We start from the raw sequence: 13,263 nt of genomic DNA, 5'->3' as shown, positions 1-13,263 counted from the left end.
ATCATCTTAGAATTTCATCAGGAAATGATTTGAATATTTTTTATTTTATCCTTGCCATTACTATAAATTCATTATTTTTGTACAATATTTAAATATTAAAAAGAGTAAGGTTGAATACCTTTTTACATTCTTTCACAAGCTGTAAATAAAAGGAGTGTTTAATATCATTACCTAACCTATAAGTACTTGTAAATACTAGTAGTATTAATTAAGCTTTCTCATGTCTATTAGCATTCACAAATTAAAAATAATCGTTTTTGGACATCGATTAGCTTTAATTTGGACTTTCTCTTGTCCTAATGTGGACCACTGGACGCCACTGTTGTAATAAAATAGAACTACAACTATAAGATAGAATCCCAAAAGGCGACGACAATAATCTCATATAGTGATTCATGTTCTTACATTAAACATGTAAATTCTATTATTAATCACAATTATAGGTCCGGAGATAGTAGTGATCTTACTGTTTGTCTTCTTCCTCGTCGGATCAAGCTGTCACCTACCCAAAAAATTCATGGAGCCCAACAAATCATTTACCTTCACCATCTTAAAATATAGGCCGCCAGCTAAAAATTAAACCTTCAAAATCTTGTCCACGTCAAACACATGATGCAGACACACGACCGTTTTCACACATATAGTTAAATCCTATTTGCAGAATAATTGCTCTCTCTCCCATCCATTTTTCTGAAGTCTTGCTCGACTTTTGTTGCAACTTCATATAATCAAAGAAATATAACTTTTTAAACCGATTTGGAGTTCGGATTTGCATTGTCTTGAATTTTAGTGAGAGAGAGACGAAAAGATGGAAGAGGGAGATGATGGGAGGGGTGATCTGAGGAAGCCATTCCTGCACACGGGGAGTTGGTATCGGATGAGTTCGAGGCAGTCAAGTACGATGGGCTCTTCTCAAGCAATCAGGGATAGCTCTATCTCAGTTTTGGCTTGCGTTTTGATTGTGGCTTTGGGTCCTATCCAGTTTGGTTTCACTGTAATGTTTTTTTGCATATATCTGTTTACTGCTTTTTTATTTTCTTTAACTTTTTTAATTTCATGGTTGTTTGATTGCAATCTGTTTTGGAATGGGGTTACACCTTAGCTGACTTGATGTTTCGTTGCAATAAATTGAATGGGCTTTGAGTTCATCTAGAACTGGAACCTGAATTATGTGGTTTAGGATTTTGAGGATTTGATCATGATATACATTGAAGAATTGGCTTCATACACGTTGTTTGAGATAAAGCTTTGTAGTTATGCTGCATTTTGGATTTCACAGTTGAATGTGAGAGTTGTAAAGTGTGGGCATCTAAATCAGATGTCATCTACCAATCTAGATCAGATGTGAGAGTTGTAAAGTTTATAGGCTTTGATTGTAATGTTGTTTCAGATGATCTTCACCATCTCTTCAGCATCACCAATAAGTGCCAATGTATAATAAATGATGTCAATGATGTACTCTTAGTGCTAGAATGGTGATATCCAGCCCCACTAAGAGGGTGTTTGGCTAAGCTTATTTTAGAGAGCTTATAAGCTCTAAGAGCTTATAAGATGTTTCAAGAGCTCATAAGATGTAATGTCTCAAGAGTTTTTAAGTTGTCAAAGTATTTGGATAATTGAGCTTATAAGCTAGAGAGAGAAATGTGAACTAGAGAGAGAGAAAATTGAAAAAATATGAACTTGAAAAGTTATATGATGGAAATAACAAACCAGTAGAGTTATTTTTGTAAAATGATTGTTGCTTATAAGATTATGAAAAAAGAAATTAGGGTTGAGGAAATTATGTTTTGGGGAGCTTATAAGCTATTGGAGCTTATTTTCACCGCTTAGAAGTTGTTTAGAAGCTTATTTTGCCAAACACTTCTCAAGAGCTTATAAGCTCCTAAACAAATTATAAGTTGTCTTAAGAAGCTTATGTGCAGCCACACACCCTCTAAATACTACACAAATATTATGCAACTCCAAGTTTTATGTTGACAATGTTGAGTGGACATTTACCTTCAACCGAGTAAAGTAATGTAGAAGCAGACTATGTCCTTGTTTTGTCAAACATGGTGCCAAAATAACCAGGCTTATGCCTTGGACGGTTGAAACTAAGTGTTACTTTGTGCTGGAGTTATCTTTGCTACTTGTACTTTTCAAAGTATTTGTTTGACTGTAATGTGATCATAGAATACCTTTCGGTGGAATGTGGTTGAGATCAGAATTTGGGTTTATATGGAACACATTTTTATTGGGAGATTTTTTTTATTTACAGTTCTTAGAGCTCTTTGTATGCTGCCAAATATAAATGTTAGTGTGTTTGCTGGTATTTCCTCTTCCTCCTATGAATATGTATGGTACTATGGGTAGATATAAGCTATATCATCTTTGTTGTTTTGTGAAGTGTGGTTACTCTTCACCAACACAGTCTGCTCTCACGAAAGATCTCAACCTTACAGTTTCGCAGGTTAGCGCCTTCGTCTTTTTTGTTACTTGATTTTATCCTCAGTTGTATATTTCACACAATAACAAAAGCCATTGGACAGTTCTCCTTATTTGGTTCATTGTCCAATGCGGGAGCCATGGTTGGGGCAATCGCTAGTGGTCAGATTTCCGAGTACATAGGACGAAAGGGGGTACGTGTTTGTTTATTAATCTTAGTTAGTGTGCAGTTCCTTGTTCTTTCAATTTTGTAGTGAATGGTCTCAAGACTTTAACATGTCGTGTTATCTTGCAGTCTTTAATGATTGCTGCCATACCTAACATCATTGGTTGGCTTTGCATCTCATTTGCAAAAGTGAGGTTTTTTACTCTGTTTTTATGTTTGCCTCATGCTCTTTTGAAGTTCTTACTTCTAATTAGTCCTTTTTTCTTTTTTTTCTTTTTTTTTTCCCACTTCAAATGTAGGACTACTCATTTCTTTACATGGGGAGGCTGTTAGAAGGATTCGGTGTGGGTATAATCTCTTACACGGTAAAATTCGAAGCTTTTTTCCTCTATGTTTATTCAATCTTAAGAGAGTCTTTCTTAGTGTGTTTAAGCTATATTTTCTTCTCTAATATGATGCAGGTGCCTGTATACATAGCTGAGATAGCACCCCAAAATCTAAGAGGAGCTCTCGGCTCAGTGAACCAGGTTTGCTTTCATCATTTCCTCGTAGAACCCCTTATGCTTTAAGACGTCATTGAAGTTCACTTTTTTTGTTCTTTCTGTGATGTAGCTCTCTGTGACAATAGGAATCTTGCTATCATATCTACTGGGACTATTTGTTGAATGGAGATTGCTTGCAGTTCTTGGTAAATTCCATTAGAGTCTTTTCTTTGCATTGTGGGCTTTGTAAATATAAATGGAACTCTTTTGTATTTGTCAGCTGAAAATTACGACATTTTTGCATTGGTTCTTTTCATCATCATGGTATTGGATCCTTTGGCAAATTAAATACAGACATCATTTTATTCGTCTTATCTCATTTGCATACATAAATTTTCGTTGAATTAAATTGATCTTGTTTTAAATCAATTCAGTGTTCCATTAGATTGAATGAAATCAAAGAAGTGGAAGTTTGCTCCAAGATCACTGACGACGTTCGTTTTGTGCACAGGAACACTGCCGTGTCTGATACTGATACCTGGACTCTTCTTCATCCCCGAATCTCCTCGGTGGTTGGTGAGGCTACAAATAACTTTTTGTACTCACAATTATCACAGATAAAATGACTTGCATATTTCTGCTCTACAAAAATTAGGCTAAAATGGGAATGACGGATGATTTTGAGGCGTCCCTGCAAGTACTTCGGGGATTTGACACTGATATTTCTGTTGAAGTACATGAAATCAAGGTAAATTTTTTTCATTGATTCACAAGGACGCAAAATAGAGGGCACATAAACAAACCCTTTATATATATAAAGATATCTTGTATTTGACCCACGCATAACACAATTTTTATTCATTAGTTATCTTTGTTGTTTTTAAAAATAATTATTCATTATCTCTTGAAATCTAATGATGCACAAGCTCCATCATGAGCTGCTAATGTTTTGGTCGTGCAGAGATCTGTAGCATCAACGAGCCGAAGAAATGCAATACGTTTCGAAGATCTCAAACTAAGAAGATATTGGTTACCCCTTATGGTGCATAATATTCTAAGTGTTGCAACTTTCCTTTGGTTGTGTTGTATTGTTGATTTCTGACGCTGTATGTTCGTTCCTCTTTCATCTCGCAGATAGGAATTGGGTTGCTCGTTTTCCAACAGCTATCTGGAATTAATGGCGTCATCTTTTATTCTAATAACATATTTGAATCTGCAGGTGGGTGCGTGTAATTTTCTTATCCTAGAAAGATGTGAATGGGCTATTGATGTTTCAATTTTGAGTTTTTGATTGTCTGAGTATAACAAGTCCTGAATTTCGTCTTTATAGCTTTGCAATACAATCACTTCTAGAAGAGGCAAAATTATTTTCAATTAATCTCTTTCCCTTTAGGCTACATATATCTAGCTGCATATATTTTTGGTTAATTTGGAGGGCTCGGTTATTTTCCCTGTAAATTGAACAGGGATCTCTTCGAGCAATGCTGCAACTGTAGGTGTCGGATTTATTCAGGTTAAGCTTATAAAAATGCATCTCTAATTACCATTTTTACAATACATATCTATTAAAAAAATCAAAATCATTGAGTTCTTATTAGCTTTTCTTGATTGATATTTTAATATGTTTTTCTTCAGGTTATTGCTACTGCAGTGGCTACATGGTTGGTGGACAAAACTGGGCGTCGGATTCTTTTAATCGTGAGTTAATGAAACACTATGTAATTTTATTTGTCTAGAAATGAACACATTGTCTTACAATGCAAAAACTTATGCTGATCTGGAAAAAAAAAAAACTTACGTACATTCGGGTGTATGTACATGCATTCCAATTAGAGTTCACCAATCCCCAATTAGGGTTTATTGATTACGAGTAAGATTTAATTAGGGCGGATGCACTGTGTTAGCCAGATGCACCGGAATGTGTCTCGTCTTACAATTTAGTACTTCTTTCAGGTATCTTCATCCGGTATGGCACTTAGCCTTGTAGTGGTTGCTGTGTCATTCTACTTAAAGGTATTGCTCCGTTAATCGTTTGTTTACTCAACAGAAGCTGGATTTATAGATAGTAGAGAAATCTGATACAAATTGCTGATTTTGATATTGTGAAAAGGAATCTGTTTCCGAGGACTCTGCATTGTTTGGAATCTTGGGGATCCTATCAGTAGTTGGGGTGGTGGTATGTTTTCTTAAAATGGAACTAGTAAAAGCTTACCTATGAATTCTCTCCCATAGCGAATCTTGTAACTTTTTTTATCTTTTACCCGACCTTTGTCATTTGTAGTGCTTGATCATCTCTTTTTCACTTGGAATGGGGCCTATTCCGTGGCTCATAATGTCCGAGGTAAACTTTTACTTCCCATCATCTCGAGTTCATTGGATTCTTGTAAGAAATAGTGTTTACAATTGCGGTTGTGTGTGAAGGTCTGGCATGCCTTTGTACATGTACGAACAATTCAAAAGCTTTTCTTGATCGTCTTTACATGTCTTTATGAAGTTGGTTCCAACTTTTAGTTCTAGAGATGATTGTGTATTGGGACTTAAGAGAAACATAGTATTTCTAAGCATGTTCGCAATCTATATTTCCCATTCGAGCAATTCCTAAGGACTCTTTCACCATTGTATTTCTAAGCACGTTCGCCATCTAACCTTGTACTTGGCTCAAATTTCGAGCATTGGTAAAACTTATACACAATAAGCAAACTGCTGCAAACTTACCATTAATTCGTTGTATAGTTCCAGTTTTGATCACAAACTGATTACATCATATATCTACGACCGCAGATTCTTCCAATTAAAATCAAAGGCCTAGCTGGAAGTGTTGCGACATTGTTCAACTGGTCTTTCTCGTGGGTGATAACGATGACTGCACCAATGCTACTGACTTGGAGTAGTGGAGGTTTGTAAAATACATCCCTCTATACTCTCATTATCCGGTGTCGATAATCCATGTCATGTGGAACTTTGATTCAGTCGATTTTGAGGGAAACCAAACATGAGCTTTATGGCTCTTAACGGTGTCATGTTCTGCACAAGTATTATCATCAACTATGGGCATCTTCTATAACCTGAAGCTGAGTGTGCCTTTATATTTGCAGGAACTTTCTCTATGTATGCCGTCATGTGCATATTCACTGTCGCGTTCGTGGCAATTTGGGTTCCGGAGACGAAAGGGAAAACATTAGAGGAGATCCAAAACTCCTTCAGATGATCAGGCTTGTTTACTCATTTTATTTTATTTTCAATTATTTATTTGTATGGAAAGTGCATGTTGTGCAAGAGATAGATGTGTGCCATATTTTTCCTTTTCTGCAAGGAGGTTTTGTTGGCTTGAAAAGTCTCGTGTGAGATGAGTTGGAATATTTCACCAGATTTTTATTGCATATTTCATCAATAAACTTCAACTTACATAATCGTTTTCACTTTATTATTACATTGTTGTTCTATGTTATTGAAAAATATTAGGAAGAATGTTTATTGGTAATATTATGATAGATAGGATGAATACAAAGAACTGTGTGTATTTTGTTGTTGTAGGTCCTGTATAGCGGCAGAAAAGGTTAAGATGGCAGGGATCTTATTAGCTGTATGCTTCAAAGCAATTTTTACACGTTTTTTGTGCAATTATACACTTTTTGCAAAAATGTGTAGCAATCACGTTACATGATTTTCACAATTTTGCGTTTTTTGTGCAATTATACACTTTTTGCAAAAATGTGTAGCAATCACGTTACATGATTTTCACAATTTTGCGAAAAATTGTTATATAGTACTCCCTCCGTCCCGGCTTTTGGTATCCAGTTGAGAACGGCACGAGTTTTAATAAAGTGATTGATGTGTTGTGAGTGGAATAAGGGTCTCATATTTTATGTGAGAGTTAAAATAATTAAAGTGGAGTAAGAGCCCCACCTACTTTTACCAAAAATAGAAATTGATACTAAAATGTGGGACGACCAAAAAAGGAAAGTTGAATACTAAAAGCTGGGACGGAGGGAGTACTTTTTTCTAAAAGTTAGGGTTTGGGAAGGGGGGATGACAGCGCATTAAGGGGGCATTTACTTTGCATGATTGATAAGATGTATGATTGAATATTTTTATTCTCAAAAGTAGAATTTCACAAATCTCACCATTTCAATGGATTAGGAATCGAACAAAATTAGCTTAAATAATACTAGAAATAATCAAGGTTCTTAGAATATTCCAAAGTCCAAAGTTTCAATTCATTAAAGTAAACAAGGGATTAACTTACTAGTTTTATCTATTAAGGCTAATCCTCCAAAGTAAATGTCTCACTTTTATCTATCAATGAGTATATTAGTCTATCTACACTATAAAGTTAGAGCTGTCAAAATTAATTCGGCCCGACAGGTTGATCCAACCGGCCCACATTTAGGGTTGATTGAACTCGATAAAATAGAGGCCCGAAAAAATCGGACCTAAAAAGTCCGCCGAGATGGCCTGCTGGGCCAACTGGGCTTCGGGGCTAAAAAGCTCGGGGTTTTGGGCTTTTGGCCTGCCCAATTTTTTTAATTATTAATTTATAATATTTACCTATATAAGTATTTTATAATCTAAAACAAAAAAAAAATAGATTCATGTTCATATTTCACTCTTATAAAAATTAAAAATTTAAAAATAGCTCATTAATTATAAAAATTAAAAATTTAAAAATAGCTCATTAATTGTAAAAAAAAATAGATTCATGTTCATATTTCACTCTTATAAAAATTAAATATTATATTTTGGATTAAATATTTAATATCAATTATATATATAAAGAATGAAGACCAAATCAGAGCTATTGATCTCACCAAAATCAATGAATCAGATTCATCCGAATTCTTCAAGTTTAGGAAATCTCGAAAATTCCTCATTTTCCAATTCTGAGAATCAACGAACATTATTATGAACTTACGGACATAAGTATGTTCATTTGTTTTTATACGAACATATCGGCGAACATTAGTATGTTCATTTGTTTTTTATACGAACATATCGACGGACATTAGTATGTTCGTAAGTTCATAATAATGTTCGTTGGTTCCCAGAATTGGAAAACGAGGAATTTATGAGATTTCCTAAACTTAAAGAATTCGGATTAATCTAATTCATTGATTTTGGTGAGATCAATGTCTCTGATTTGGTCTCTATTCTCTCTATATATAGTGATCTCCATTGAAGCTGACCTTATACGTGAGAATTCATTATCTCATTTAATTATCTTTATCTCCTTCCACAATTAGAATAATCACAAGCACAATATGCTTCGGATTTAGGACCATTCTTATACAAACAAATTCCACCTATGATTTTAGCTCCTTGAGGGGTAGCTTCTGTACATACCCTAGGACAAGGATATGATGTCTTTATATTGCAACGTATATTGAGGGGTAGCTCTTTGGGTAACGCAAACGAACAAACATTTTGTGCACCAGAAACAAAAGAACCTGCAAAAAAAAAAAAAAAGCTAATGAAATTAGTTTGAGACTAAATCAGAGTCATTGATCTCACCAAAATCAATGAATCAAATTAATCTGAATTCTTCAAGTTTAGTAAATCCCGTAAATTAATCATTTTCCAATTCTAGGAACCAACGAACATTATTATGAACTTACGAACATACTAATGTTCGTCGATGTGTTCGTATAAAAAATAAATGAACATACTAATGTTCGTCGATATGTTCATATAAAAACAAATGAACATACAAATAAACCTACTTATGTTCGTAAATTCATAATAATGTTCGTTGGTTCCCAGAATTGGAAAATGATGAATTTACGAGATTTCCTAAACTTGAAGAATTCGGATGAATCTGATTCATTGATTTTGGTGAGATCAATGGCTCTGATTTGATCTTCATTCTCTACATAGGGGAATGGTCTCCATTGAACTCTTCCCTATGGGAGGGCTAAAATAAAAACAATTCTTAAAATATAAAATATAAACAATTTTCAGCCCTTAGATCATCAAGATCTACGGTTGATTCGTAATCCTTTTGGATGAATTCGTGGTCCTGGGTTCGAATCCCAAAGGTAGCAAAAATTTATTTTTCACAATTCGTAACCATGTTAGATGAATTCGTAACCCTGTTGGATAAAATTCGTACATTAAAAACGTTTATATTTATATTTTAAGAAGTGTTTTCACTGTAGCCCTCCCCTATATATATATATATATATATATATATATATATATATATATATATATATATATTTCATTCATTTAAGTTATTTATTTTATACATCAAATTGTTCTTAAAAAGGATATACATCACATTAAATTAATTTTAGTTGTTAAAGGCATTAGAAGGTATGATAGGTGGTGGAATTTGTTCCCATTATTTTAAGCTTCTTGTGGCAAGAAAATGGCTAAATAACAACCCATGCATATATATCTATCCATTTTTTTTTTTTTTGAGAATATATATGGATCCATTCTTATGAGGGAGGATTTTTAACATTTTCTTTCATAAAGTAATTTAATAGCATAAAACAACCAACGAATTTTTCTATTTTCTATTTCAAATTATTTTATTAAAATTTTGAATTAATGGACGAAATTTGTGTGTTAGTGGGAGACATGCTATAATTTTTTTATTTTTTTATTTTCTTGACGAATACTGAAGAAAAAAAAAACATTAAATAACATATGTATATTTTGAAAGCTTTTAATTAACGTCGATTTACCGAAATGATATTTAAATGTGATTAATAAAGACTGAAAATTACATCTACATTATTAATTTTAAAATGTTAATAGCTTAGATTTTATTTATTCAAAATTTATTTTTCACAGGAAAGAAATATAAGATATACAGATAATAAACGGGGATAAGACCATCTACCCAAAAATTTGGTGTCCAGTTTGTGTATCAACCTAAATAACACAAAAATTTGGGTACAATCGGTTGTACCGTATAACTGAATTGCACTCTGATTTGCATCCTGACCCGCATCACGATCTGAACTCGTATCTTGATTCAAATTGTGTAAATAATATTATTCGATTATACAAATGCCACTAACTATATAATTGACATTATTCAGTTATACAAATGATACTGTTTATAATTGGCACTATTCAATTATACAATTGACACTAACCGTGTCAATGACACTATTCGATTATACTAATGACATTGCCTATAATTGACATTATTCGGTTATACAAATGCCACTATAATCATTTGTATAACCGAATAGTGTCAATTATAGACAATGTCATTTACAATGTTACAGTGTCATTTATACGCAGTATCATTTGTATAACCGAATAATGTTATTCACACGGTTCGGATCAGGATGCGGGTTCGCATCAAGGAACGGGTCAGAATGCGGATTAGGGTGCAACCCGATTGTATGGTACAACTGGTTGTACCAAAAACTAGGTCCAAAAATAATAATGTAATGATATTCTTATTGAAAAAATAAATTACAACTAATAATAGTGAAATCAGCTCTAACTAAGTATTTAATTAACAACGATTTGAAATTTAAAAAAAAAATACTTACATACATACATATGTATATATGTATATTTATCTTAATTATGAAATAATCAACATAATAATGAATTATTAACTATAAATTGCAAATTTTAAAATAAAACCACATATAAATATTCTAATTGGGTATTATCAATCCTATAAATCACCAATTCCAAATTTGCAAACTAAACTAAACACAATGAAAATAAAAATGGTGCACGAGTGAAATATGAAAAATGGGATGTTAATCAACAATGTTCAAGTTGAATAGCTAACTTCTATGATCAAAAGTTAATTAAAACCACAACCTTCAGTCAAGAATAGACAAGTAGATTTAAGCAAAACTTAATTGTGTTGAATGCATATTAAATTATTATTATTACATTTTTGGAAAACTAGCCGACATGCTAACATTTATGTAATCGTCCCTTTCAAAAACTGCACGCGCGTTTGAATTATTTTAGTCCTATATATATATTGCATTATTGCACTTATATATTCATTAAATCCCCCCCCCCCCCCCAAAAAAAAAAAAACCGGAGCAGTTTAACACGAAAACGCTCGGCTTTGGATTTAAACGTGTAACTACTTTTGCTCCCGTGCATGCCACATGCGATGTACGAGAAATATTATTTCTTAAAATAAGTACTTTCTTCGTCCCGTTATTAACGGTTCATTTCTTTTGGGCACGAGTATTTAGGAGAATAAGATTGTAGTGTAAAAGTATGTAAATGTGTGTGAGGTCACCTTGTTTATAGTGTAAAATCATTACCAAAAAAAAAAAATAGGCTATTATATATGGGACAGTCCAAAAAGAAAAACAGACCATTAATATTAGGACAGATGGAGTATTATTTTAAAATAATTTTTATATTTAAGATTTAATTATTTATTAATGATATATGTGTATCAAAATTTTATTATTGTACAATTTACGAATTGAACCGTTCATTTCTAACAAATTCTTGATGACTTTATAATTGTTGCCAACTTAAATCTCATATTTGTAAATATTGGCTGGACACATTGAATAATGATATTTGATTTGTCATTTCGAAACCATAATGTTTCTATTTCATCTTGGCACTCATCCCAATTTTCTAAGCATTGTAAAAGAGTTTAATGCTCCAAAATATCACAAGTAATATTGTGTGATTCGTAAGAATAATGTTAGCGGGATTGTTAATAACATTCAAGCTAACATGCAGCAGAAATTAAATAACACACAAGATACTTTTTCAAGGGCTAAATAAATTCAATTCGTGAGTGTCTCATCGTCAAATCTATTATGATTATCAACATAACACAGTACAGTACAAGATCTCTTGGTAATCAACCTTTACAGATTGACTGCCTAAGATTAATACACATATCTATCAGCTGCATCTAAAATGTTGAATCAACACAGAAAACTAACAGCCAGAAACCTAATGTTAATCGGACAAATAAACAACTTGATCCGCTCCTATGTCATTGATCTTCAACCTTTGCCCTTGACCTTCGGTCAATAGAGGTGTGCATTCGGTTTTCAATTTATTTATTTTTGCTAAAATAAAATCAAACCAAATTTGTATTTGGTTTAAAAAAAACCGAACCAAACCAAAAAACTGAAATAGTCTGAAAAAAAAAATCAAAATAATTGAAATAACCGAAAAACTGAAGAAAAATAAGAAAAATGTAAAATTAAATTACTACATCTGCTATACAAATTAATGCATCCGCTATTAAATTTACTACATTAAAAAAAATTGCTCCATTTAGGATTCGGACCCATGTTATACATTCATCCACACAAATGATGCATCCACTGTAGATCTTGATAATCAAATGACTTAAAATGGTTCTCCGTTCTTATTTTATTTAGTGGTTCTTATTTGAACCTATATATATATATATATATATATATATATATATATATATATATATATATATATATATATATGAAGAGGTTCAGGAAATAACCATAAATATAAAAAGAACGGAGAACCATTTTCAGCCATTCGATCATCAAGATCTACGGTGGATGCATCATCTTGTTGGATGAATGCAGATTCTGGGTTCAAATCCTGAAGAGAGCATTTTTTTTTTGAGTGCATTAATTTTAACAGGGAATGCATTAATTTTTACAGTGAATGCATTAGATTTGGTGGTTCTCACGTTATCACAAATAATGTAGTTCTCTCTAGAACTACACCCTATATATATATATATATATATATATATATATATATATATATATATATATATATATAGGGTCGAATTCTATGGAGACACAATATTAGATGGAGAATGGAGACGCAATCTGGTTCGTTAGATCAATCTTGATCAAAGGCTGAGATTAGAAGTTAATATAATTAAAATTGGTAAGATTCATATATCCCTAAAATTACTCACTTTCCATTCTCTCTCCCTCATCTCTCTCTCTCTCCTCTCCCTCTGTAAATTCTGTCGCTGCCTTCCTCTTCTCCGGCGAATGTTCAAGGTACGGAGAAAGGGGTGGTGGCCGGAGTTCGGAAGTTCAATACCACAAATTCAAAAGTTCACAGAATTATATGTATAAGTTCAATAAAATTATCTATAAATTTGTCACCTCCTTCCTCTTCTCCGACGAATGTTCAATGTACGGAGAAGGGGGCGGCGACCAGAGTTCAGAATACCAGAAAATCAAAAGTTCGCAGAAATATATGAACAAGTTCAATATATTT

General features: G+C 32.9%; 1 protein-coding gene across 2 annotated transcripts; it reads left to right on the top strand.

Annotated features, from left to right (window-relative positions):
- Positions 1–370: 370 nt before the first annotated feature.
- LOC131003062 (sugar transporter ERD6-like 6) lies at positions 371–6,482 on the top strand. 2 transcript variants are annotated; one of them, XM_057929538.1, is made up of 18 exons: positions 371–994; positions 2,387–2,449; positions 2,529–2,618; positions 2,720–2,779; positions 2,890–2,955; positions 3,052–3,117; positions 3,203–3,278; positions 3,584–3,648; positions 3,728–3,820; positions 4,034–4,114; positions 4,207–4,291; positions 4,539–4,585; positions 4,708–4,770; positions 5,026–5,085; positions 5,183–5,248; positions 5,354–5,413; positions 5,854–5,968; positions 6,168–6,482. In XM_057929538.1, the coding sequence occupies exons 1-18, from the start codon at positions 809–811 to the stop codon at positions 6,278–6,280; spliced, it is 1,455 nt and encodes a 484-aa protein (XP_057785521.1). In that variant the 5' UTR covers positions 371–808; the 3' UTR covers positions 6,281–6,482. The 2 variants fall into 2 exon arrangements, with proteins under 2 accessions (XP_057785521.1, XP_057785522.1); XM_057929539.1 differs by having other exon boundaries at positions 418–2,308.
- The last annotated feature ends 6,781 nt before the right edge of the window (positions 6,483–13,263 follow it).

Source organism: Salvia miltiorrhiza, unplaced genomic scaffold, assembly GCF_028751815.1.
Source record: "Salvia miltiorrhiza cultivar Shanhuang (shh) unplaced genomic scaffold, IMPLAD_Smil_shh fragScaff_scaffold_61, whole genome shotgun sequence".
Taxonomy (NCBI): Eukaryota; Viridiplantae; Streptophyta; class Magnoliopsida; order Lamiales; family Lamiaceae; genus Salvia; species Salvia miltiorrhiza.
This window is presented reverse-complemented; position numbering and strand designations above follow the sequence as displayed.